This window comes from Equus caballus, chromosome 21, assembly GCF_041296265.1.
Source record: "Equus caballus isolate H_3958 breed thoroughbred chromosome 21, TB-T2T, whole genome shotgun sequence".
NCBI lineage: Eukaryota > Metazoa > Chordata > Mammalia > Perissodactyla > Equidae > Equus > Equus caballus.
Window position 1 is genome coordinate 22,592,153 of NC_091704.1, and position 27,320 is coordinate 22,619,472.

General features: G+C 36.0%; 2 protein-coding genes across 8 annotated transcripts in view; both read left to right on the plus strand.

The window, feature by feature from the left end:
- The window catches only part of CENPK (centromere protein K), a 62,488-nt gene extending 54,489 nt beyond the window's left edge, over positions 1-7,999 (plus strand). For both annotated transcript variants that reach the window (XR_011430118.1, XM_023625278.2), the window contains exon 12: positions 7,823-7,999. Coding sequence is in view for 1 of the 2 variants with exons in the window: in XM_023625278.2 (XP_023481046.1) it covers positions 7,823-7,852 (30 nt within the window). In the remaining variant the exon portion in view is untranslated. The remainder of the gene's footprint in view (positions 1-7,822) is intronic.
- Positions 7,995-27,320, plus strand: part of ADAMTS6 (ADAM metallopeptidase with thrombospondin type 1 motif 6) — a 308,350-nt gene continuing 289,024 nt past the window's right edge. For all 6 annotated transcript variants that reach the window (XR_011430332.1, XR_011430333.1, XR_011430331.1 and 3 more), the window contains exons 1-3: positions 7,995-8,197; positions 10,409-10,773; positions 21,393-21,561. Coding sequence is in view for 3 of the 6 variants with exons in the window: in XM_070246190.1 (XP_070102291.1) it covers positions 8,101-8,197; positions 10,409-10,773; positions 21,393-21,561 (631 nt within the window). In the remaining 3 variants the exon portion in view is untranslated. The remainder of the gene's footprint in view (positions 8,198-10,408; positions 10,774-21,392; positions 21,562-27,320) is intronic.

Below are 27,320 nucleotides of genomic sequence, written 5' to 3' on the forward strand. Positions count from 1 at the left end.
ATCTGCCGCTGATCTAAGTCTCCTCAAAGACACTGGTAATTGCAACTTTTAACATTTTTGTTGTGTGGACTTAAAAAAAAAATGCATGAAGAAGGACACCAGAGATCTTAACAGTGACATTAGTTCATCTAAAGTCATTCATCCTCTCCCTCCCCCTTCCCTTTTCCAAGAAACAGCTAATCACAAACCAGGCTAGGATTTCTAAAAGAGGTTAGAGGAGGAGGAGGAAAAGAGGCGGAGTGGGGTAGGGGATTGAGGTTAGAAGGGCCAGAATTTCTCTCATTCACTCGGTGGAAAAGTTGACATTGTCTAAGCCCTGCTGAATGGCTGGTAGTTGGTTACCCCGATTGTACCTCTACCTCCCCTCCCCCTCCACGTGACGACCCGGGACACATGCGCACCCGACGCAGCCCGGCACATCTGCAGACTGACGTCAGTGTGCTCTGCCTCCGAGGAAAAGCTGCCAAAATTTTCTCCTGCTGCAATTCAAGTTGGCTGGGGGCCGGTAGTGAGATCTAGGGCTACTTCAACAAAACTTTGCTGCCCTTCCTGCTCCTCTTGTCTTCTTTTCTCCTGATACCTTTTGATGCTCTTCACATGTTATTTGCATAGCAAAGGCACTAAGCTGTCCAGGAAGAGAGGGCACCACTTCCACCCCCAATAAGTCTTTTTTTTTCCTTCCTTCTTTTCTTTTTTTCCTTTCCTTTTTTTGGAGGAGGGGGGCAGAGAGAAAGGGGGTTTGCAAAGGCAGCATCTCAGGGTGTATTGAAGGCATCTCTTTTTCTGCCAAATCGGAAAGTCCGTTCTCTAAAGCCCGGTTAGCCAGACTATAGGGTTTTTATTCTGGCTGCAGAATAACTAACTGACTGCTGTGGCTTTGCAAAGGGGGGCAGAGAAAAAAAGTTAGAGAGGAGAGGGAGTACGTGAGTCGTCCAGTGCAATCTCTATTGTTTGAAACTTACTTTTTATCAGAATTTGAAGATGAAAACGGTAAGGAAGACTTCACAATATTCAATGAAACCGTTTTTTTAAAAAAAGTAAAACTTGTGCTTTGCTTGTCTTCCGAATAACGCGTAGAAAACTTTTTTCTGTGTGTGTGTATGTGTCTTTTTTTTTTTTTTAATGGCAATGAGTGAGCTTGACTGAACTCATTTTACAGATAGAAATCTTTTTAACTCCAGACTAGTCGGGGGTGGAGAATTCTTGGTCTTGCAAGTAGTTCATGATGCAAAAATTATACGTTTATTATACGAATAGACACGTTTTGTGAAGTATGACTTGATTATGATTATTGTGGTTTTTTAACTAATCACCAAATAGTAATTGGGAAAGTAATAATGATGTGTATTTTAAACTGACTTCTAGTTTTCTTAAAGAAAAACCTTCTGCATTTTATACTTTCATGTCAGTGTCTTAAGTAGTCAGACAAGTGCATATTTTATGCCTGGGCTCAGAGGGCAGAATTAATGTGCTAGCTATAGCCCTGATGCTCTAGGATATGTTAAGCTCTTAATAGGCTAATCAAAGAGATGGAAGCGTGTGGTTTTGATTTACTTTTGGCCACTTGGGACGTGCTAGACTCATAACCCTCCGGAGCCTTGAATATCGGGGTATGTCTGTATAAATGGTATATGGGATCAAAGTTCAGGGATTTGGGGTGGAGGGGACCGTTGAGTGCTGAAGGGGTTTTTGGAAAGCTGCCTTCTGATAATGTGTACTACAATTCCTGTCCTTGGTGATTTCTGTTCTTGTTGTACTAGAGGCAAAGAGAGTGAGAGAGTGAGAAAGCGCACTGAGAGGGAACAAGAGAGTGAGTTTCTTACTCTTGTTTTTATTTGAGCTGCCGGTGCAACGCGTTTGGGCCAAATGCCAACTGTCTGGGTCACACGCGTTTTATCCAAATAGATTTAGCGCTGCTGTCTGGAAATGGGCTGCTGAATGTTAACTTTAGGATCAACTCAACCAGGGCAGCTCAGACTGTTACCCTCTGTCTGGGCAAAGTGGGATTGGGGGGCGGGGGCAGGCGGGGGCGCGAGGGTGTGCAGAACCAGGGAAGAAAAGGGAAACTGAACCAATGCTTGGAACTTTTAAAGAGACACTCAAGTGTGATTTTCAGTATATTCTTTTATGTTCAAATTTCTTGGACTAATCTTCTTTTCTTTCTTTCTTTCTTTTTTTAATTTTTTTAGCTTATGTTGATTTGAAACTTATATGTGAGAATGACAGTTCTCAAAATTCATGACAGGGAAAGAAATGTAATATAAAACTCATGTAGTTGAAGGAAATTGAGAAAATTAATTTTGGAGATAATTGTTTTCCTGTGTTTCTCCAAAGTGGTAGCTGCAGTTCTGGTTTATATTAATTTAGTGCTTAAATGTGATCATTGGTGCTTTGAATTTTTGAAGAATAGCATATAGAGGCAAATAAGTTGGTTTCAAACAAATCAAATTCATTCATTTGCCACAAATGGCAGCAAATGAAATCTGTGTTGTAGTATTAATATTTTTGTGATTCTCAAGGGGGAAAACCTCTAACCTCAAGACGTGAAATATTTTAATACTTTTCATGTCTGGGCCAATATGTGTAAGATTAATTCCTACCCTTGTCTACTCTTACTACTTCCTCTTCATTTCTTTAGCAACCACTAGTAGCTACTGGTGGTTTAGGATGGGCCTCTATGCCAAATCTTATCCTGTGTGTGACTTTTGTGAGAGAATAAGGAGAGTTAACTTATTAAGAGAGTTAATAGCACATTCCTTGGGGGAAGAAGAAAAGGTGGAAGAGATGGATAGCTCTTTTGGTTCTACCAAAAGACGTAGTTGATTATCAACATTTTGAACTAACCTCGGGAGAAAAAGGTGTTTCTGTTTTTCGGGAGAGAAGTTATAATACAGATAACATAGATTTAATTTGCCATCTGGAAAAAACAGTTTGGGACTATATGTAATTTAGGGCTTGATTTTTGTAGAGTGATGTTTTGTATTTTTGCTTTTTGCTCATTTGCTTTTCTTGGTAGATAAGTTTTAAGTCTGTTTAATTTATACTTTTCTTTGGAAACCAATCTCACAAAGTTTATAAAAGATCTGGAAACATTTGTGCTTAGAGCCTACTGGTGTCCTTGGCATATAGTAGGTGACGATAAATATTTGCTGAGAGAATAAATGGAAAATGAAATGAGAACTTAATTTTCACATATAAAAATTAAGTACCTGAAGGGAGCATAGTATTATTGCTTGCTCTATGAAGCTTTAAAGAAATCAGCCAAATCAGCCTTAAAATAAAAAGCCAGAGTTAAGAAGGATGAAAGAAGTTGTGAAGGATGTTATACATCTTCTTTAGCTCCATAATGATAGATCATGAGAGGAAATTATTGCCTTGGCTGCTCCCAGATCACTTGAGTGAAAAGTAAAGATGAGAGAGGAAAAAGACAAGTAAGTACCCTACAACCAGGACAGACTACTGAGGGAATCACTGTAGTGCAAGTTATCTGATCTTATTTCTACTCAGCTAGTGTAGCTTTGATCCATGAAAGCAGGTAAACGACCCCTTAACTTGACTGGCTGGTGCATTCGTATTAGGGGAATAAGCATATGTGAAATCAAAGTAAAATGGAAATTTTAATTCTATTTTCCAATTTAAAATAGTTGTAAGTGCAGTTATCATGACCTAAATTCTTTGCTGTTTTCTTTAAAAGACAATACAACCTAGTTGATGGATTCCATCATCATATCCAACTATTCCACATTTTTTAGGAAGGGAGGAACGTGAAACTATTTTTGAAGGAAGGCCTTTGAAAAGTGATGAGTAAGATAAGGAGGAGAGGGGGCTAATATTTATTTAGCCATTAAAGTAAAGCGTGGACACATTTCATCATGTGTAATCCAACTTAATCTCTCAACAAGTCTTTGTAAGGTAGATATCATTATCACAGTTTTATAGATGAGGAAACAGATCCAGAGAGGTTAAGTAACTTGGAGTCAAGCCAGAACTCAAAGCCTTTGTACTTTCCACATCATATTAATGCTTCTGCTATACAATGTAAGGAGTTAATGCATTATCATTTCTGGACAATTACATAATATTTTAATCTTAGTCTGAATCTGGAAAAGTCAGTGCTTATACATACGTGTTTATCATGTCCAGATTAACCTCTCCAGCAGGTGTCAGAAAGTAGGTTAACTCATTCATTTATATTGTGTAGATGACTAAGAGGGGTTAGATGTGTTAGTTGTTGATTTTAATTGAGTTGAGCCAACTCATTTACTTATGATTAAGTTTCTTCACTGACACTGGAGGCTTGAAAAAACGTGGGGAGTGAGGGAGGGAGTGAGAAGGGAGAAAGAAAGTCAAATTTATTGATACTGTAGCTAGTGGTGGAACGAAGGCTATAGATCTGGTTTGTTTAACTTCAAAGCTTCTGCTCTTTCTACTGTGCACCAATGCACTTTTTACTACAAGTCCTTAAATCAAATGTTAGTCTACTTCTGGCCAAGTAGTTACATATTACTTTTTCTCTCAATGCTACTGGATTACTTAATTTGGGCGTTTACAGGACAGTGCTAGTAATGGTAAGAGTGGAAGTTACAAAACTGTGAAGAACAGGAAATTTCTCGAGGGGGAAAATAGTTGTTCCCTAAACACAGCCAACTATATTATAAGTTTGTCTTTAGTTTCAGAGCCCAGGAAAATATGGAAAAAAGGATGAATGATTCTTGTAAATCTATCACCACTGATAGAAAGTTAACTCAAATGTGTTATATATATAGTCCTCTTTAAAGGAAGGTTTCTTTAAAGTATATGAGGGACTCTTTTAATGTCAGCCGTTATTATGCAAAACACTCAAATGATCCAAAAAAATTTAAAACAATGAGCGTTGTTCACGAAGCAACAATTATACTTTAATATCTCATGAGAAGGTTTGGAGTATGAAGACTGTATATAAGTAGGTTGGGAATCAAGATAACTGGATTCTTTTCATTACTGTTCTGAATAATGATGTGATTTCATCTCTTTATAGATTTTTGTCTGAGAAAATATGTGTAGTGCCTGCTGTCTTGCCTAAATCATTGTAGAAGTAATTTTTGAGATTAAACATTTATTGTGTATAAAGTTGCTTTAGGCTATTCACGTTAATTAACCAATACCATTTATGAATATCTTATTTGATGCTAGGTATATGGAACTGCTATTAAATATTTAAGTTGGAGTGCCTTAAACTAGAAGTATGATATGATAGAAAGAATTTGGACTTTAGAACCAGAGAGCATTGTGTATGACTCTGGGCTGTGCTGTTTTCTAGCTATCTGACCACTATGAGCTTCAACTTCTTTATCTGTAAATTGGCAGCCATATTACTTATCAATTGCTACAAAAAAATTACCTTACACTTAGTGGCTTAAAGCAACACACATTTATTATCTCATAGTTTCTGTGGCTCAGGAGTCTGGGCATGGCTTAGCTGTGTCCTGTGCTTCGGGGTCTCTCATGAGGCTGCAGTCAAGGTGCTTGCAATTACTGTGATCACCACCGAAGGCTCGACTGGGGAGGGAGCTTCTAAGCTCACGTGTTAGTTGCCAGGATTCAGTTTCTTGCAGACTATTACATCGAAGGCCTCAGTTCCTTGCTAGTGGTTATCTGGAGGCTGCTCTCAATTCCTAACCCTGTGAGCTTCTCTGCATGGCAGCTTGCTTCATTAAAGCCAACAAGGGAGAGAGTCTACTAGTAAGATGGAAATCACAATCTTTTGTACTCTAATCAGAGAAGTGACAGCCCCTCAATGTTTTGAGGTATTTTATTGGTTAGGGTCAAATTACTGAAGGGCAGGGGATTACACAAGGGCATGGATATCAGGAGGCAGTATCATTGGGACCGTCTTAGAGTCCACCAGACACAGGGCAATAATACCTACTTTACAAGATTGTTGTGAATATTAAAAGAAGTAACATATATTTAAACTTTTCTTTACTTTTGATCTGACCTTAAACTACATTTCCAGGTATTACCTGTTAATCTTCTGCATAGGAACCAAACTTACTGTTATTACTAGTACTACTTTCCATTTGTTTTCTTGCCATCTAGACTTTGTGGAGTCTATTTCTTTAATTTGCAATGATTGCCCCTAGCAATTTGACTTGTGAAATTCTGTTCATCTTCCAGGGCCTATCTCAAATGCTACTTTTTTCATGAACTTTCTTTGACCCATACTTCTCTGACTCAGAAATCATCTCCCTCATCTGATCTCCTATAACATGTTTTTATAACTTTATTATGGCATATGTCAGTCTGCCTTGAATTTTTTCTTTGTCACTTACATTATGAGCTCCCAAAGGGCAAGGATTGTATCTTAATCTTTTCTGTATCCTCATATTGTTATAATATCATTTTTAAAACATAGTAAGATAATATTTGTTGATTAACAAATTAGTTCTTCCAAGGCTTAGCAGTTTAGTAACTTGTAGAGACAGATGTAAGAAGTTTTAAATGGTTGTGGTTGTTTTATATGTTGTAATAACCAATGTTTCTAGCACCATAGGGAATGAAGTATTCCACACAAGTCAATTTTCCAATTAACTACAAATATCCTTTTATATGCCTAAAGTGACTTTATTTTAATCACTATTTATTTATTCATTCATTTTTTTCAGCCAACAAATATGTAAGCTTTTATTATATGATAAGCCCATATATTAGGCACTTGGGATGAAAATCTTCCTAGTATGTTTTGTGTACTTCTCTATCTTAACAGTAAGTTGTCTTATTAAAAGTAATTTAACCTTTTCTTCCTAACTCTGGCATAGTATTTTGCATATCAGATATTGAGCTGTAACACAGTTGTATATACAATAGGAACTGTTAAACTACATGAGGACTATTTGCCTCTGCCCCAAACTGTATTATTTTGGGGTTGTAAAACTGCTTTTTAGTTTTTCTCCTTTTGTGCCACTTTTGTGCTGTTAGTGAGCTAGTTTCTAGTCCCTTTGTTATTTTCTTCTTCTAGACTGCTGTGTGCTGGGAAATCAGGGAGCTGTGTCCTGTATAAAATGTGAATTCTTGGACTCTGAGTAAGGTTGTAAGTCGAAAGGAAAGTACATGAGATAGGACATGAAATCTGTTGTGATACCCGAAATGAATTTTTAAAAATTCTTTTCTTTTCAGAAAATGAGTTTCTTTTCTTTTCAGTTACATTCTAGATAGTTGAAATTGTGTCATAGGTGTTGCCTTGGAAGTCGTATAAGTCATATAAGACTTCCAGATAAAGTCAAGGGTTACAGTAAATATGGTTCAACTTTTTAGAAGTTTAGTTTGTGCTACTGTCTGAATGTTCATAGACAGCTGCTAAATGTCACTGCGTATTTGTACATCTACTCTGTAAGAAAAAATGATAGGTGCCTCATAAAGAAAGAAATCAATCTCTGTATATGAGTGTGCTGAAAAGTATGTTAAGGAATGGAGACACATACTGTTTATCACTTACTTAAAATGAACGTTGATTGTGAAGTCAGTCTACTTTTTGTTTTATCAAAAGGAGGGTAGTCACTGCACCCACACACTGTTATCTTCAAACTTAAAAAAAAAGAATTTTTATGATCTCTCTTCAGATTTCTTCTTTGTTATTAAGTAGCTCTGGCATTATCCTGTTAACCACTTAGGTTTCTAATTCTGTATTTAGTCTTGTGAATGTTTATTTAGACTATAAAGAACAACGATGGTCTAATTTAACTATGTTATTTTGTACTATATGTCCTTTGACAAGCATTCAGCAATATAGATCTGTCCATTCAGGATATTTTTCAGTTAACTTAAATTTTTTTTGTTTTTCTAGGTTAAAAAATGGCCATACCTTAGTAACTAATCAGCCTAATGCTTTGCTTATGAAAATTTTACCATCATTATTTTTTTCATTTTGGATTGAGAAAATGAATCCAGATATAGAAGAAAGTATGAGATGTTGGAAAAAAGTACCTGTTAAACAGTGGAACATCTAATAACTAATTTGCAAGAAGTTTTAAAGAAATAAAATTGTTATGCTTCGATTTTGGTATGGTATTGACTCTCTAGCACGTAGGTAGCCCTCCAAAAAATCATCCAGTTTTCTAAATTATGGAAATTTTGTGGAAGACGTTGACCTGGATTTTGAGCCTCATCATGGCTTCATCGGAATTTCATAGTGACCACAGGCTTTCATACAGTTCTCAAGGTAGGATTCTTGCTTTTGAAACTCACAAAGAATATTGCTATTAATCTGACAAGAAAAGATTCTGAATATTCAGTTTGGGTAAACATTTTCTTTGGGATATGTAGTGACAGGAGCAGAGGCCTACTGTGTCAGTTCAGTGCTAGTTTCATAAATGTTGAGGACTCTAACGGTGTGTTTAACTTGTCCTACTGTAGTTAACGTCTGATGGATTTTATAGTTGACTGGTCTGTCTTAGATCCACCCAGGCCTCTTCTTCTTCTTCTGAATCCTCAACTTTAATAGGCTCATTCATTGCTAGAGTTTGCAGGCAAGGTAATGTTTAAAAGGAATCCAAAGGTTTATGCTGTGAAAGAGCAAGAAACTGGACAAATTCTGATACAAGATCCTTCTAATATGGACCTTTAGTGAAAAAAATGTTTTTCCAAACTTAAGAATTCGGATCTAAGGACTAGAACCTGGGTAAAAGTAAGAGTTGTAAGAAGTTTAGCTTTTCAAATTTTAATCCATAGGGCCCTATAATTTTAATCCATAGAATTGAACTTTGTATCATAGAAAAGATCTTAACAGAAGTCGCAGGAGCAAATATCATTTTGTTTTCCATGGACTAGTCCAATCCTTATAGAATTATTGAAGCTTACCTTTTGGATTCCTCTCCCATGAATGTATAGTAACAGATGACTTTTTTTTTTTGGTGCTATGATCCAGATTTTCAAGGCTATTATCATTGATGTATATGTCTAGAAGTCCATATGTACAAAATATGGCCCTCAAAGTAGATCAGCAAAGCCATAGCATTTAGTATGAGCTCTTATTTATAAGAGTGAAATAAATAGTCTTTCAATTTATTTCCATTTGGTCATGGTTTCATGGGAGTTTATATTTATGGGTGAACTCCATGTATAGATAGTGAGTCAGCAGGCAGACATTTGGTTTTCTTTAGTGGTAAACCTAGCTAAAGGAAGATGTAGTTAAGAAGGTAGATTGGTAATATTTAGTACACTAAAGTGAAGAAAATATATTTAATAGTCCTCTGAATGTTTTGTCAATCTGATGGTTTTTTAACAGCTTTATTGAGATATAATATACATACCATATACTTCACTCATTTAAGGTGTACAATTCAATGGTTTATAATATATTCACAGAGTTGTACATCCATCACCACAATCAATTTTAGAACATTTCATCTCCCCTAAAGAAACCCTCTACCCATTAATAGTCACATTCAAATTTCTTCAAACTACCCTCCACCTCCAGCCCTAGGCAAACTCCTATCTACTTCTGTGTCTAGAGATTTGCCTATTCTAGATATTTCATATAATTGGAATCACATAATATTTGGTCTTTTGTGACTGGTTTCTTTCACTTAGCATAATGTTTTTATAAATGTTAGACAATGAACTTTGATTCTTAAGGCAATTTATTATGAAAGTTCATTCGTGTCATAACATATATCAGTACTGCATTCGTTTATTGCAGAATAGCATTCTATTGTGTGAATATACCACATTTTATTTATCCATTCATCAGTTGATGGACATTTGGGTTATTTTTCCATTTTGGCTGTTATGAATAATGCTGCTGTGAACATTCATGTACAAGTTTTTGTGTGGATGTGTGTTTTCATTTCTTTTAGGTGTATACCTAGGAATGGGATTTCTGGGTCAAATGGTAGTTCCATGTTTAACCTTTTGAGGAATTGCCAGACTGTTTTCTAAAGTGGCTGCAGTATTTTACATTCCAACTGATGATTTAAAAAAAAAATTTCTATAAGGCTTTATAGTTTCTATGTAAACTCTTTTGGATAACTTTTACAAGCATATTTTATCTGAGCTAAATTCTTTTCTTTTACGTATTTGTATTCTTCACTGTTTTTTATTTCAATATAAACTATTCATATTTCCTGTAGAATTTAGCTCTTAGAATCCATGATTTTTAAAATTAAATTTAAAAAAGAAAAATCGTCTTTCAAAATAATTTAAAATAATGTTATTTTGAAGAATGAAATAATTGAAATTTAATTAATCTCTAGATTTTAAACTTTTACTCTTTCATTTTTGTTTAATATAACTTTTTTTGTCCATACCTCACATATAATGATGCATAGTTTTAACCAATATAGTTATTGTTTATACTGCTACTTCTTTGTTCTGTTAAATTTTCTTTTCTTCCATGTGTTTTTTCTGGATTCTCTGCCTTGTGATTACAAAGAGGAATTCCTGACTTATCTAGAACACTACCAGCTAACTATTCCAATAAGGGTTGATCAAAATGGAGCTTTTCTCAGCTTTACTGTGAAAAATGATAAACACTCCAGAAGAAGACGGAGTATGGACCCTATCGATCCACAGCAGGCAGTATCTAAGTTATTTTTTAAACTTTCAGCCTATGGCAAGCACTTTCATCTAAACTTGACTCTCAATACAGATTTTGTGTCCAAACATTTTACAGTAGAATATTGGGGGAAAGATGGACCCCAGTGGAAACATGATTTTTTAGACAACTGTCATTACACAGGATACTTGCAAGATCAACGTAGTACAACTAAAGTGGCTTTAAGCAACTGTGTTGGGTTGGTAAGTAGATGTTATAATTTTAAATTTCTGATGGGGAAATAAATTCACAATGTAAATGTTTTTTCTCAGATTAAACACACACACACACACATATATATATATATATATTTAGGTGGTTTAAGTAGGGAAGGTAACAGTCTAAAATTTTTGTTTTTTCTGCCCCCATTGCTTTTGATAGTCTTTTTGATAATGTTTGCGTTGACTTTTCAAAGTAAGAATAATTTTAAAACTCTATATTGTTAGTAGAAGAATGAATGAAACTTCAGATTTCCTTTTAGATTTAAGTTTTTCTCTTCAAATAAGATATCTTTTATGCGTAAACAAAACTCAATCATTGGGGAAGAGTTTAAGGGTATGTGTGTATGTATGTGTGTGTATTATGGCAGGAAACCACAAACTGATTGCCTCTTTAGGTTTCTTTCTATAATATCTTTCTCTGATAGGCAACATGACTTAAAATTACGTATGACCTACTTATGGTTACAAGTTCTTGAAGCAAAATCTTTTATACCAATATCTCTTTATGAAATAATTTTTTCCTACATTTATTTGGAGATTGATTATAAATCTTATTTTACTTAGAAAACGGATTCAAGAGTCTAGGAGGTATGCTGGGCATTTGAGTCTGTTCTAGTCTAATAATAAATACACAGTTCAAGGTTATACAGAGTAATTGTTGTAGAATAAAGCATATTCCTATGCTTCCTATCCTGCTTTTACCCTGTTTGGGCTAATGTAGATGTTCCATTAAAGCTTTATCTGTGTGAAAGACTACAAACATTTTGATGCTTCAGTAATATTTTCAGAAACTGTTTTTCTTCTTACTCTATCACATCCATGTTCTCATTCGTACTTCAATGTAAAAAACTACATAATTAGATTGGGTTTAAATAAGTTCTAAATTTGAAAGGAGTATTAAGAACCACACAGTGGAGAAAAATGTTCACTATAAGTATATATAAGAATTTGCTCAGATTGTCCATTTTCTATAACTGTTAATGAGTCAAAATGATTACTTAGGGGCCGGCCCCGTGGCCAAGTGGTTAAGTTCACACACTCTGCTTGGGCTGCCCAGGGTTTCGCCGGTTTGGTTCCTGGGCGTGGACATGGCACCGCTCATCAGGCCATGCTGAGGCAGCATCCCGCATAGCACAAACAGAGGCACTCACAACTAGAATATACAACTATGTGTGTGTGGGGGGGTGCTTTGGGGAGAAGAAGAAGGAAAGAAAAAGAAGATTGGCAACAGATGTTAGCTTAGGTGCCTATCTTTGAAAAAACAGAAATGATTACTTAGATTTTAAGATTTGGGTTTAATTCCTATAAACAGACACATTGAATACATTTATGGCTAATTTCTTTCTCTGTAAGCAGTGTTAGGCTTTACAGGGTTTTTGAATAAAGATAAATTATCCAAAATAAATCTGTTCTAAAACATCTCATATGTTAAAATGACACGCTGTTAAATATGGTAGAAAAATACTATTCCTAGTCATTGACCAAGTCCTTTAAATTTGGCATTGTCATTAATTTTGCCATTGATAGTTTAACAGAGTAGTGAAATGAAGAAATTGAGATTTAGGAAAAAAAGCCTAATTCCATAATTCCATTTTGAGATTGAAGGAAGAGGATTGATTGGAGATAGGAAGATGAGTTAGAACTTGTAGGAGCTTTGTTGTTCGTGCTAATGTCAGTGTTTGTTGGAGTCGCTCCTGACAGATAGTTCCCCTTTGTACAGCAGAGTGGTACGCTTCTGGGTCTTTTTGACGCCATCCTTTCACCTTCCCGTGCTGTATCAGACAGTGCTCTGCTGCTTTTCCTAGGGTTTTCATGGTCAACATTTTTGAAGGTGGGTGGCCAGATTCTTCCTAGTCTGAAAGCTCCACTGAAACCTGTTCACCGTGGGTGACCCTGCTGGTATTTGAAATAGCAGTGGCATAGCTTTCAGTATCATAGCAACATGCAGCTGCCACAGTCTGACAACTGACAGACAGACAGATGATATGGTTCCCCAACCAGGAAATGGACCCAGGTGTTGGAGCGCTGAATCTTAACCACTAGACCACCAGGGCTGGCTATGTAGGAGAAAATGAAGGGCTATACAAAGACTATGGCACTGGGAATGGAGAGAGAAAATGAATTTGAGCCACATTTTGGTGAGAAAGTTTGGAGGATTTTTGTCTTATAAATTTTTTCTTCTCTGGCATCTAATAAGACATATAATACATAGTACATATTTTATAATATTTTTAAAAATTGAAATAGAATTGAACGGGGTATGGGATGAAGGAGAGAAAGTGATTGAAGATGGCTGAGGTTTCTCTTTTGGATGGGGATGTATATGAATTTTACTAGCTGAGAAAGGGAATGCCAGTGGAATGCTGGATTGGAGAGGAAGATGAAGAGAATGATTTTGATATAGTAAACGTGGGGAATCTGAAGAAATAGGTTAAAGATGTTAGTCGGCATCTGGGAAATATAACTGAAAGAAAGAATTTAATAGTGAAAACAAGTAATTTGAGAGTCATTAATGTAAGCAACTATTTATGAAATTGAAAAAGATGTTTGATAAATCAAAAGTGAGAATAAGCTTGAAAATGGAAACTTTTCTATACTTAGGGGATAGCAGGGTGTCATGCATCTATTCTTCATTTTCACTGAGACTTTTTGTCTCTTGTTTTCTTCCCCTCTCGTTGTTAACACCTTTCTGTTTTACTTTGCTTCCTATTGAAACTGCATGGTCTATGATGACTAACTTTGATTACTTCATTAAGGTGTGGTCTGCCAAGTTTGCCCTCTAAAGTGACTGTTTTCCCTGTAGCAACTAATAGGGAACTTGTGAGCAGACACTTTGAGACTGTAAATATCCTGTTCCTCATCATACTTTTACCCATCAGTCTTAGTAACCCTTGCCCTCATTCTTATTTTGTATTATGTTACATTTTTAATCAAATAGAATATGTAAACAAATTTTTTAAAAATCCCACTTTTCAAAGGCCTCTCTTAATCAATTCTGTTTTTAACTGTTCTATATAAAATCGTTTTCAACATAGAGATTATTAGTATTTTCTAATCATATTTCTTTACCTATAATTTCAATGTTACAACCCTTGTTCTATTCAAAGGAAAAAATTCCTAATGTTACAGTCTGTCTATTCAAAATAATCTCCCATTTTAGTTTGCTTTATGTTTGGAACATGGCTTTCTTATCCAGGTTTTGATTTTCTGGAGTTTCTAATTACTTTTACTTTGTTTTATTGAGAAAAAATTATTTCTTTACCAAGTGATGCATGTTATCCAGTTCTTTAATCCTTATGTCTGTTGCTTGGAATATATTCCACTCTTCTTTGGAGGCATTTTTCTTGGAGTCTACTGGTTAATTAATTTCTTGAGCTACTACATATTTCTCATCTTGGGATTTCTTTTTTCCTAGGTTAATTCCATATCTTCCTCTTTCTGAGTTTATATCCTGGTTTTGTTGGAGAACATCTTCAAGTAATTACTTCAGAAAAAGTGCCTGGGAAGTTAAATTTCTGAGTCCTGGCCTATTTGAAAGTGGCTTTATATTGCCCTCATGTTTGGTTAATAATTTAGCTGGATGTGGAATTCTAGGTTCAAAATTATTTTCCTTCAGAACCATGGATGGTAGAATTGGGCAAGGGAAATATAGAGCATCAAATTTATCTATACAGTTTTGTATCTTAGGAAAAGAAGTAAAGATCTGAAAAAATTAGCATTAATTCGTTTCGAGTGGCAGATAGAAGTTGGTTTCTTGTACTTTTTTTTTTCTTAAAATTGTTTCCTCAATGAAGTGATGTGATCTTCTCTTTATCCTTCCTGTTTCAAGAATTTTATAATAATGTGGTAAGCTGTGGGTCATCTTTCCTTATCCCTACTTGGCATTTGATGGGTGCTTTAAATTTAAAGACTCTCCTTCACCTTAGAGAAATTTAAAAGATTATTTCCTTGATAATTTTCTCTCCTTGTTTCCCTCCTTTCTATACTTGGTTCTCTTTTTCTCCTATCTCTTTTTTCATTTTTTCCTTTTTTGTTCTAAGTTCTATGAGATTTCCCCACTTTGCCTACTTTTCCTTCAATTAATTTAAAAATTACAGCAGTTATATTTCTAATTTTCAAGAGATCATTCCTTTTTTGATTGTTCCTTTCTTTACATTTTGTTCTTATATCATGAAAAATGATTTTCTTTAATCTCTCTGAAGCTAGTTAGAAAAGACCAGTGACCCCATTAGACTTTCTATTCATTTAGTTATGTCCACAGTGCCTTTCCACTTTTTCCATTATTCATTCATCCATTCACCAAATACTTATAAGTACCTATCATATAATAGGCAGTGTTCTAGGTGCTAGGAGTACAACAGTAAACAAAACAAAAATCCCTATCATCATTTAGCTTGCATTCTAGTGGAGGAGATACACAATAATACAAATAAATAAAAATCATAGTATGTTGATAATGATAAATTCTAAGGCAGAAAAAATATTGAGTAAAGACCTTAAGGGGAATGCTGACATCTGAGGGCTATTTCCAGGTGGAACTCTTCAAATACAGAGGTCTGATCTGAGAGTGTTTGAGGAACAGCAAGAAGACTACCACGACTAGAGCTAAGTGAAAGAGAGGAAGAGTAATGGAAGGTGAGATTAACAAGAGAAGGGTGGCCAGATATTAGGTTTTAGAGGACACAGGATAGAATCATTGATAACTTCAAGCTTGAGGCCTGAGCAACAAGAAGAATAGAGCAGTCATCAAATGAGATGAGAAAGACTCAGGGATTAACTGAGATGGAAGAGCTGTAGGAGGCGTAGGTTGGGGGGTGATGCATATCACAAGTTCAGTTGGACAGATTAAACTTGAGATGTTGTGTAGGATGTTGGATATGCAAGTTGGGAGTTCAGGAGAGAGATGTGAATTGTGGAGTTATAAGTTTGGGTGTCATCATCTGTAGATGACGTTTAAAGGAAGGGGATTATATGAAATTAATAGAGGTGGGGAATATAGACAGAATAAAGAATAGGTCTAAGGACTGAGCCTTTGGGTACTCCAAGGTAACCCCTTAGGGAGGTCAGAAAAATGTGGAAGGGGTGGTAAAGAACAGTGGAATAAGAAAGTTGAAGGAAAACTAGGCAAATATCCTAGAAGCCAAGAGAAGGAAGTATTTTAACTGCTGAGTCAAAATAAGAGTAGTACTGAAAACTGACATTGAATTTATCAATGAGGAAGTTATTGGTGACCTTGACAAAAGCAGTTTTGCTAAATCATGTAAAGTTTGGAAAAGAGGAAAAAACCTGATTAGAGTAGGTTTCAGAAGGAATGGGAGAAAAGAAAAGATTATATACACAATTATTTTAAGGACTTTTGGGAAAGCAAGAAATGATCAGTTGCTGCAGGCAGAAGTAGGAGTCAGAGGAGGTTTTGTTTTGTTTGATAAAGATAGGAATGATTATGTAGAGAAGGGAGATTTCTGGAATGATGTCATTGATGGGTGAGAAGGGATGGAATCATGTATAAATAGAATAATTGTCCTTAGCTAGGAGAATAGACAGTTTATCCATAATAACAGGAAATAAAATAGATTATATTTACATGAGGTGCAGGTAGGTGGGTATTTGTGGTTGTAGGAGTTTGCAGCAGGTTGTGCAGTGTTGTCTATTGGAACAGAAGATGGAAAGATGAAGTGGTAGGGGATTAAGAGGAGAAGAAAAAGTATGAAATATTTATCCAGGAGAGTGGATACTGAATGAACTAGAGAAACATAGTATAATTGCCATGAAGCATTAAGAGCACAGTTGAGACCATGATGATGAATTTAAAGTGAGACCACTCTCACTTTCTTGGTTGTGTTTTTCTCTGGCTAGATGGAACTGCAAAGGTGCAGGCTGAAGTAGCAACACTGAATTTAGTCAGGGTTGTGGTTTAGCCAAATAAATTCCATGAAGGGAAAACAGGGTAAGGGAATTGAAGGTGAAATTGAGTCTGGGTTAGGAGGGAAGTAATGACATGAGGTGGGTGGAGGACAACGAAAAGGTGACAGAATCAGTGGGTCCTGGTGGGCATAAAAGGACTGTCTCTTGGTGTCAGAATGCTAGAGCATCGGTGCTGGAAAGACAGAAGAATGGGAAGTTGAGATTATGGCAGGGTTGCAAATGCTGATAGTGCTGAAGTCTAGGGTTTGACTGTGGAAAGGTAAAGTGAAGGACAAGATATTTGAAAGAGGGAAGTTCAAGGAATTGAGAGGGCAGGGATTGAAGAGACCATTTATGTCAATAGTTCTTAACCTGAGGTCCATGGATGGAGTTCAGGGGGTTTGTGAACTGGAATGTGGAAAATTATGTCTTTATTTTTACTAATTCTTAACTGAAATTTAACATTTCCTTCAGTTATGAATATGAGTAACAACCAGTAATGTAACAGCAGTACCTGTGACTTTGTCCCCAAAAGAAATTATAGATATTTTCGTATCATGTTACAGGTTTTGCACGTTCTTCAAAATATTATTTATGTTAATCGCTATTGTGAAATTGTGGTGGTTATTAGATCCACTTCAGATCTTCTGATTTAAAGTGTTAGGAAAAGTTATATATATTTACTTTATTACATTTTGAAAATATTTTTATAATTGTATTTTACTACAATTTCTTTTATTTATAATCCTGTATATTTTTTCTGCATTTACAATATTATTCTGAGAAGGTCCCTAGGCTTCACCCCTAGACTTCCAAAGGGATCCAGGGCCCATGCACACACACACAAATTTTAAGAGATGATGATACAAGAAGATATTGAAATCAACAGTTATTTCGGGAATGGAATTACAGAGAGTGACAGTGATCCAGAAGCAAAATCTTTAAGGAATGAGGAAAGTGACTCTGGGTCAGTAGATTGCTGCGACTAGCAGAGGGAGAGGGTGATGGCGTGAGATTCCAAGATGGTGGATTTGTTTGTTTGTTTGTTTTTGTTTTTTGTGGAGAAGGGAGAGAGAGAGAATTGTTTGGAAATGGCAGTGAGTCACAAGGACACTTACCTGACCTCCATGTCCAATAGGAGACATGTAGGAGAGAAAGCAGCCACCATTCTAAAGGATTATGGGGAAGAAAGAGTGTCATTTGAGGAGATTCAGATTTTTGTTTGAACAAGATGAAGTGAACATTCACAGATGAGGCTGAGGGTATAGGAGATTTTGTTGCTAATTGACCTTAAGTTTGAGAGGGCACAGTAGAAGTGTTTTAAATGCTGAATAAGGGAAGTAGGAGATGGGATCAGAAAACATGATGTACATAATCATATGGGGAATAGAATCCAGGGGATGAGTCTTGGGCTTCTTGTAGGGAGTGGCATGGCAGGGGAAGGGGGCATGATGAGGTTAATCCTGATGTTCCTGAAGCAGACAGTGTAGTGGTGAGTGGGGATGCTGAGGGAAGTGACAGCAGGGCCCTTGCTAGGCATGCACAGATTTCTGGGGCTCCCACTTACCTCAGATCCTCCATCAACTGGCTTCTAGCACCTTTCTAATCTCATAATCTTTTTCCCCTTCCCTCCCTCTAGCCACAGTAACTCCTTCCCGTTTCGCAAATACTGCACACATGCTCCTTCCCCACTGCCTCTGTATTTGCCATGCCCACTGTTGGGTCTGTCTTTCTTAAGATACCTATTTGGCTTGCTCCTTCACTTTATTCAGGTTTCTGTTCAAACATCACCTTATTAGAGAGAATGTCCCTAACCATACTAAATAGTTTGTATAATTCCCTCATTTCTGATTACTCTGTCCTCTTACACTACTCTGTTTTTCTTCTTAACATGTATCACAATCTGATTGATCATTATTTATCAAATGAATGATTTACTTTTTTCTGCCTCCTCCCACCAGAATGTAAGCCCCACGATAGAGCTGAAACTTTGTTTTGTTCACTATTGTATCCCCACCACCTAGAACAGTACCTGCCGTGTGATAGGCACTCAACGCATACTTGGTGAATGAATAAATAAAGTCAGAAACAGCCCTCAGAGGATAAGGGCATTATAATAATACAGTGTGTAAGAGTCCAGGCTCCAGAGTCAATTGAGTGAGTTTGTTACTTAACTTTGCTTGGTCTTGGTTTCTCCTCTGCAAAGTGGAGCTGATAGTAGTACTTACTTCAAAGAGCTGTAAGATTAAATGAGATAATGTGTATAAACATCTTATACAGCACCTAACACATAAAATTTCTGAGTTTTCTTCCAGAGTCTTTCCATTCTTGAAATTAGAGACTTTGTTTACTTACCAGGCTTCTGACTCTCTTTTTCACCAGCAACTTGAGTTCTTGTCTGGGACCTTTTCAGCGTCCTTCTGCCCACAGTCCAGCATGACATGACTTCAGTGCTCTACCTTTTCTGGGCAGCACTCTAACCCTGCTTCCTATATTTCCCTCTTATCATAATTTCTTATACATGCCCTCTTTTCTGCAGGTGCCCTCTTATATGCAGGAACCCTGCTCAGTTTGCTATCATATTGTTAACCTTCGTGGTAAAGTAATTCATGCTCAGGTATTAGAGTTTGTTAAAGGCATATTATGTGATTCCTGTCAGTATTTACATTTAATTTAGGGACTAATATCCTTAAAATAAAGCAAACAATGGTACAAATAATATGAAGTGACTAAGGGTTACTTTTTTTGTTTTTTGCATTCCTTACCTTGTTTAGTGTAGATGGCTGCCAGCTTCATCCATAAGTTAGAGTAGAGCAGCTCTAATTATGTCTTATCTTTATGTCCAAGCTTGTGGTACTTAACATGAATTTCCCTAAACAGAATCACAGAGGTTTAGATTCAAAGAGACCTTAGAGATTATCTGGATCAGAGATTTTCAGCTTTTTTCTTTTTAAAGCTGCAAAACCCTCCTTTTCTCAAATGAAATGTTATGTGGAAATTTAATATATAGATTAATAAAAGCACAGTTGATTCCTAAGCCTAGGAATCCAAGCACTATAGGTCTCCCTTTGTTGTCTGGGGCAATCCCCTGAGGGCACTTCCATGGAACCCTCAGGGCTCCCCAGAGTGCTGTTTTAAAACCACTAATTTACCCCAACCCTTTCATTTTTCCAGCTGAGGAAATACACCCAGAGAGTTTGTGTTTTATCCAGTGTTACAGGGTAAATTAGTTGGATTAGGAGCAGTCCTCACATGTGCCATACGTAGGAAAACACTGCTAGATAAGGATGGAAGTTCTTATTTCTGATGCAGATAACTTTTACTATCTCATTTCTTTTAATCAGCAAACTTTTATTTGGCATACATACTATATATGAGATACTTTCTATGGCTGTAACTGATACAAAGAAATATGAGACGTGACCCTTTGCCTTAAGAAAGCAAATAGTGTAGTAGGGAAGATAAAACATGCGGCTGAAAAGTTCTACCGGATTTGAATATAGCTTCAAGACCCTAGATGTAGCAAAGCAGTATGGAATTAATTAAAAATAAATGATACCAGTAATAAGCTCTGTTGGAGCTCAGAGGAGGGCGAAGCTACTCCATTTGGGCTAGAGAAAGTTTTAAAAGAGGAGCTATGATTGAACTGAGTAGGACTTGGCTGAGTACGTGTAAGCAGCAGAATACTGTGAATAAGAGCAGAGCTTTGTGTGAGTTCCAGCTCCTCTCTTACCTCTGTCTAATTTTGGGCAAGTTCTTAACCTCTGAGCCTGTTACTTCATCTGTAACATGGAGATGTATGGGATTTATATTAATAAGCACATATCAATTAGTGTAACATAAACCTTAAAATGTCAGTAGTTTATCACAATAGAAATTCATTTTTCCCTTATGTTAGTGTCTATGTTGGACAGCTTCCCATGAGGTCCCTCAAGGGCTCAGGTTCCTTCTCTTTTGGCTTCCACCTGCCCTAAGTCTTTTTTCAGAGAGAGTGGAGGATTCCACTGGGGAGTTTTTCAGGGGCTGGGCCTGAAAGTGGTATACAACAGCCTGCCCATTTTCTTTTCTTTTGAGGAAGATTAACCCTGAGCTAACATCTGTCACCAATCCTCCTCTTTTTGCTGAGGAAAACTGGCCCTGAGCTAACATCTGTGACCATCTTCCTCTACTTTATACTTGGGACACCTACCACAGCATGGCTTTTGCCAAGCAGTACCGTGTCCGCACCCGGGATCTGAACCAGTGAACCCTGGGCTGCCGAAGCTGAACTTGTGAACTTAACCGCTGCGCCCCTAGGCCAGGCCCAACCCTGCCCATTTTCTATTGGCCAAAACTCAATTACAAAGCTATACCTAAACACAGAGGATGTAGTTAAGTTGTTTGCACAATTTGGAAAGGAAATAAGCCTGAGTGAACACCTAGAGGTCTCTGTTACCTTACAGAGTTGTTGAGATTGGAGAAATAGGTAAGTGTCATGCTTAGTACAGGGCATAGCAATTAGAGGTATTTAAACATCTTTTTTAAAGAATATGAAAATTTATACACTGTTTTGCTGAGTACAGATAATTCACTAAATTTCTATTAACATGTCTCTTAACCTCCTTTTTGGAGAGATCAATTTATTTTTGACCCTTGGTAATAATGATAATACTTAAAATGATTCTTCTTGGTAAATTCTTTGTTTCCTTTTATTTTAGCATGGTGTTATTGCTACAGAAGATGAAGAATATTTTATTGAACCATTAAAGAATACCACAGAAGATTCCAAACATTTCAGTTATGAAAATGGCCATCCACATGTTATTTATAAAAAGTCTACCCTTCAGCAACGGCATCTGTTTGATCACTCTCATTGTGGGGTTTCGGGTGAGTGAATGTATAGATTTTAGAAAGCATATTGTATGGTATTGCCACTCTCTTTCTTCTGGCACATATGGTAAGGTTAATAATAAAAGTAAATCGGAATTTGAGTAATTAGAATGATAATGCCCAGAGTCCTCTTAAAAGGTGTCACCCATCAATAGTTTTAAGTCAATTTTGGAGGCTCTTTGAGAAGTCTTTAAAATATAAGTCTGTATAAAATTTGATTTTTTTATTCCTTTGAAGGGAAAAAACCCACCTTATTTTATCTAGGTAATTGTTACAGCTTTCATGCACACGTGTTCCATAGTACTCTGTGCTATTTGGTTACCCTGATATTTTTATTCTAGTGTCAGGAATCTAGACACTTGAATAAGACTTGAAGAGTCTTAAGGTAGTATTCAAAGATAGTGATAGTCAGGGTACTATAGAAATACATAGTAGAAATAACAAACCTAGATTTCAGTGGTCAAAGAAGGCTTCACGGAGGAAGTGACTTCTAAGCTGAGGCTCTAGGGATAAGAGAAGTTAGCTGGGCAAAGTGGAGTGAGCAGTGGATGGAGTGTTCTGCATGGAGGAAAGAGCATTTACAAAACCAACAGAGAGGATGTCACATTCCACGAATTGGCAGTTCATATAACCAACTGGATATTAGAATGTGGGTTGGAGAGAGAGGGGTGGGTGAGATTCATAGTGGTTGGGGGAATGGTTGTGAGAGGTGAATCTGGAGAGATAAGAAGGGGCCAAATCATGAGAGGCTTGTTTAAACCTTATTGGGGAGTTTGTTTATTCTAATTGTGCTGGAAACCCATTGACAGGTTTTAAGCAGTAGGAATCACATGATCAGATTTGGGTTTTAGAAAGATTACTCTGGCAGCCCTATGGAGACTGAAGCGGAGAACAGCAAGATTTAGAGGTATGGAGTTAGGAAGCTGTTTAGTCTAAAGATTAAAACACTTAGAGAAATAGAGTGGAAAGAACATGGGCTTTGGTGTAGCTTTGGACAAATTACCCAACCTCTCTGAGTAGTCCTTTTGGCACACGTTAGTTACTCAGTCAAATTGTAGCTATCATTGTTGTTGGGATGACTGTTTCTAGCAATTATTTATTTATTTAAAGATTGGCACCTGAGCTAACAACTATTGCCAATCTTCTTTTTTTTTCCTTCTTCTTCCCCCCAAAGTCCCCCAGTACATACCTGTATACTACTTGTAGGTCCTTCTGGTTGTGCTATGTGGGACGTGGCCTCAGCATGGCCTGATGAGCAGTGCCATGTTCGTGCCCAGAATCCAAACCAGCGAAACTCTGGGCCACAGAAGTGGAGCGTGCGAGCTTAACCACTCAGCTCCGGGGCCAACTCTGTTTCTAGCATTTAAAGAGCTATCATATTAAAAAAAAAAAAAAAAGATTAGATTTGTTCAGTGTAGTTCTAGTAGCTAGAACCAGGGGGAGAGTATTTCAGAGGCAGATTTCAGCTTAATACAAAGAAGAATTCACCAGCAAGTAAATTTAGTTAAAAGTGGAATGGGTTCAACAAGTAGATTTGTAAAATATGGAATGTGTTGCCTTGTGAATTAGTGAATGCATCACTCTTTTGTTCCTTCTCCATTCTATCCTTCATGGGCTCCTTTTCTTCTACTTCAAGCGTAAGTGTTCTTTGGAGGGCTTTTCTCAACTGAACTCATTCTGCATACTCTCTTCTTGAATAATCTCTGAGGCTTTTAATTATGGGAGGTCCTTGCTAGTTCAGAATAATTGGTACTACAGAAAGCCCACTTAAAGTGAATTCATGTAAAACGTGAAATAAAATTTTATAGTAAATAACAACAAAAGGTTCGACTGGTCTTTGTATTGAGTAATGAAACTAAATATTATGCAAATAGTTTATTTTATCTTATATTTAACAAAATTTAGGCGATAATTACAACTGTATACAAATTGTTTAAAAACTAGGCTTCAAATATTTAGCTGTTTATTGTAGTATAATTTTCCCATCTTTTCCATAACATGACATCCTTCTCTATATGATTGTAAAGGTCACTTTTGGCAAAAGTATTTAAAGATTTCATCATATTCTGAAAGGTATCTCTTAATCCTTTGATATTCAAATTAGCCTCTTTTGAAGTGCCTATCTCATAATTAGCTGGTCTTACTCAGGCAGATCCTTATTTTTCAATGGTTTAGTTGAGTCAGACAGTTCTCCAAATCTACTCTTATTGCCATGATAAAATTCTGCCCTTTTAGGGGGAGATTTTCTTCCACAATCTCTCCCCCTGGATTACTATTTCCTAAATTGTCCTCGCTTTTAATCTATTCCACTCACTAGCCATTTCTACTACCCCTAACACCTGTTCATTTAGTTCAGCCCCTCATTGTCTCCTGCCTAGACCACTGTAATGGCTTTCTAACTGGTCTTCCTGTCTCCAGGTTTGTCCTGTCTTTAGTCAATCTGTCTCCTAAATTAGGCAGTATTAGTCACCTTCAAACACTTCACTGGCTTCCCAATAGTGAGAATATAGTAGTAGTTCCCTAAGTTCCATGGGAAAGTTACTAGATGTTATTGGAAAAAAAGCGTTTTGTGTTTACTAAGTTTGAGAAATGTCTGGTTAAGAACTATTAATGTTAATTGTGACACTATTTCAACAGCATAGTTCAAGTGAGATGTGCATTTATAGGCATACACTGCTGCTTAACCTGTTATGGAGAACTCAAGTTTATATCAAAACATGAGATATAAAAGCCCTTTTGACAGTGGGTATATTTATCTTGTATTCAGATATGAATTTCCCCATTCTAATTAGATTTAAGCTATCAATTTAAAAATTTGTATGAAAATAATATCTATTCTTTGTAGAAAATTTGGAAAGTACAGGATAAAAAGAAAAAAAGAAAGTTGAATGTTTTATAGTCCATTGATATAGATATTATTACGTCTCTATACCTGCCTTATCTACTTATGTATTTATTAAATAAATACTTATCTAGCATGTATATGCAAGGCTATTCTAGACGCTGGGGATGCAGAATAAATAAAGCAGGAAGAGTCCCTGGTCCCATGGAGCTTATATTCTAGTGAGGAGAGACAGTTAACTAAATAAGTGATCAAACAAACAAAGAAAGCAATGGCCAACTGCCAAGAAGTAATAGTGCTATGAATGAAAAATAAAGCAGGTCAATGAAATAATCTTGAATGGCTGTACGTATTAAAAAATATTTTGAGACTGATTGAAAACTTAAAATCTTATTTCAGATGGCAAAGAGATCCATGTATTTAGTTTTGGGGAAAAGTTTTTTATTGTATGTGTTTATGGAGGAGAGTTTTCTTTAGCATTCTACACTCTATCCAAAATTAAACTGAGCAAATCTTATGTCATGAGTATCATTTGAAGAACTGCTAATCTTTATTTTGAACCAAAACAAAATAAGTCAATTGTGTATTCTATTTTAGACTGAAAAACATATTAGGTACAGATCATTAAGCCATCATTGAGTAGTCAATCTACAATTATAGAATGTAAATATTGTTTTGTGATGATCTAATTATACTGCATTAATTTAATTTTTAAATGAAACTGAAGATATTCTCTCTTGATTTTATTCACTCAGTATGGATGTATGAATATTATATATATGTATATATATATCAAACTGCAAATTCTTTGAGTATAAGGACTATATCTTTTTATTTACAAATGACTATCAAAGACATTATATATGTATTTAATTATGAAAATGATGATAATAAAAGCAGCTAGTTTATACTGAATGCTATCAAATGAGAAATACCCTTGCTAAATGTCTAGCACTTACATTGCCTAATCATGTCTAACTCTTTTCACAATACTTTAAATAAAAATAGGGAGAAATTGAATGGATTAGAGAAGTGACAATGATCAAAATAATGGAAATTAAATCTTATGTTTAGACATTTAAGCTGTCCAGCCATAGGAAGGGAAGACTAGGCATAATTTTAATACATGAGTGGTTTTATGATCACAGAAGACTGAGCAGGAGAAATTAGAGTTATGTTAATGCAGAAAAGATTTTGACTGTTTCATAACAATATTATCACAAACCCAATGGCTTAAGCAATATGCTTTTATCATCTCACAGTTTCTGCGCATCAGGAGTTTGTGCATGGATGAGTTATCTACTTAGCCTCAGCCAGGGCTGTGTTCTTATCTGGAGTCTTGATTGGGGAAAATCCATTTCTCCATTCCCATGGCTGTGGGCAGCATTTAGTTGCTTGCTGTTGTAGGAATGAAAGCTTTAGTTTCTGGCTGATTGCCAGAGACCACCTCCAGTTCCTTGCCATGTACACCAACATAGTTGTTTACTTCCTCTAAGCCAGCAAGAGAAAGACTCTAGTGAGAGAGATTTTACAGTATTATGTTAACATAATTATGTACTCATATACATGTAATCATGTAGATCCCATCATCTTTGCTGTATTGCATTGGTTAGAAGCAAGTCACAAGTCCCACCCATATTCAAGGGGAGAAGATCACACAAATGCGTGAACATTAGGAGGCCACCTTAAGAGTCTGTCTGCCACAACTGGACATAGGGGAATACTTACTGGCTGTCTTGGGTATATACTATTCAAATAGAAGTAGTATGTCTCTGCCTCTCTTAATCTTTAGGAATAAAGACACATTTAATTTATATGAGATTCAAAAGTATTTGATAACTTCTTGTGGTCATTTCCATCTCATTTCTTAAAATTTGTAACTTCTACCTGCTTTTTTTTTTTTTTTTTTTTTGGTGAGGAAGGTTGGCCGTGAGCTAACATCTGTTGACAATCTTCCTCTATTTTGTATGTGAGATGCTGCCATAACATGGCTTAATGAGAAGTGTGTAGGTCTGCACCTGGGATTTTAGCAAATCCCATGCTGCTGAAGCAGAGCACAAGAACTTAACCACTATGCCACTGGGCCAGCCCCTCCCTAACTAATTTTTAAAAGGAAAAGCTAAAGAAGTTAGAAAAATAGAAAATAGTGCTACTTTCTGTCAAGTATATTATGTAAATTAATCTAAGTTTTCCTCACTAAATTTTTCAATAAGTGGAGGTTAGAAGGATTTCCTGTTCAACCTAAGGATATGAAAGTGAGGTATGCAAAGGACATGTACCTGCTCAAGGTTATTAAATGAAGATGAATTTAGATGAGGCAAGTGTTTACAAATGCCATAGTACTAAAAGGTTTCCTCTGTACTGAACGACCAAATGTGTATAAAACAAAGGAAAAACTACAATCCACACCAAAATGTGATTTAAAGTGAGTCATGCTAGAATCGTGATCTTTCAACTCTGATTCTAATACCATTTACCTCTAGGTTTTGGAAAAGGAATACTTTAAGTACTTTGTTAGTATAAATAGTTTAGACTGTAAAACTAAGGAATTAAAAAATTCACAGCCTTGTTAGGACTGACATTACTAAAGCAGTAGAATTGTTCTAATTAAGATAGTTTAAGAAAAAGTATCTTACTTTAAAATAAATGCTCAAAAGCATCTTAGGAATAGATTTTCACGACATTAATTGTTCTTCATCAGAACTGTCTTAGGCTGTTTAGAAAGTTAATGCTCTAGTTGCTTTTTAAACAACTTTAAATGATTTTTTTAAAGTACATATTCTAAATTAAAATTAGTCTGACAATCACTCACTGGAATGATATGAAATGATTATTTGAAAATTCTTTTTTATTAAGTAATTCATTAGATTTACTTTGTTTTGTTTTCATGGGCAGTTGAATGTTATTAATGTTT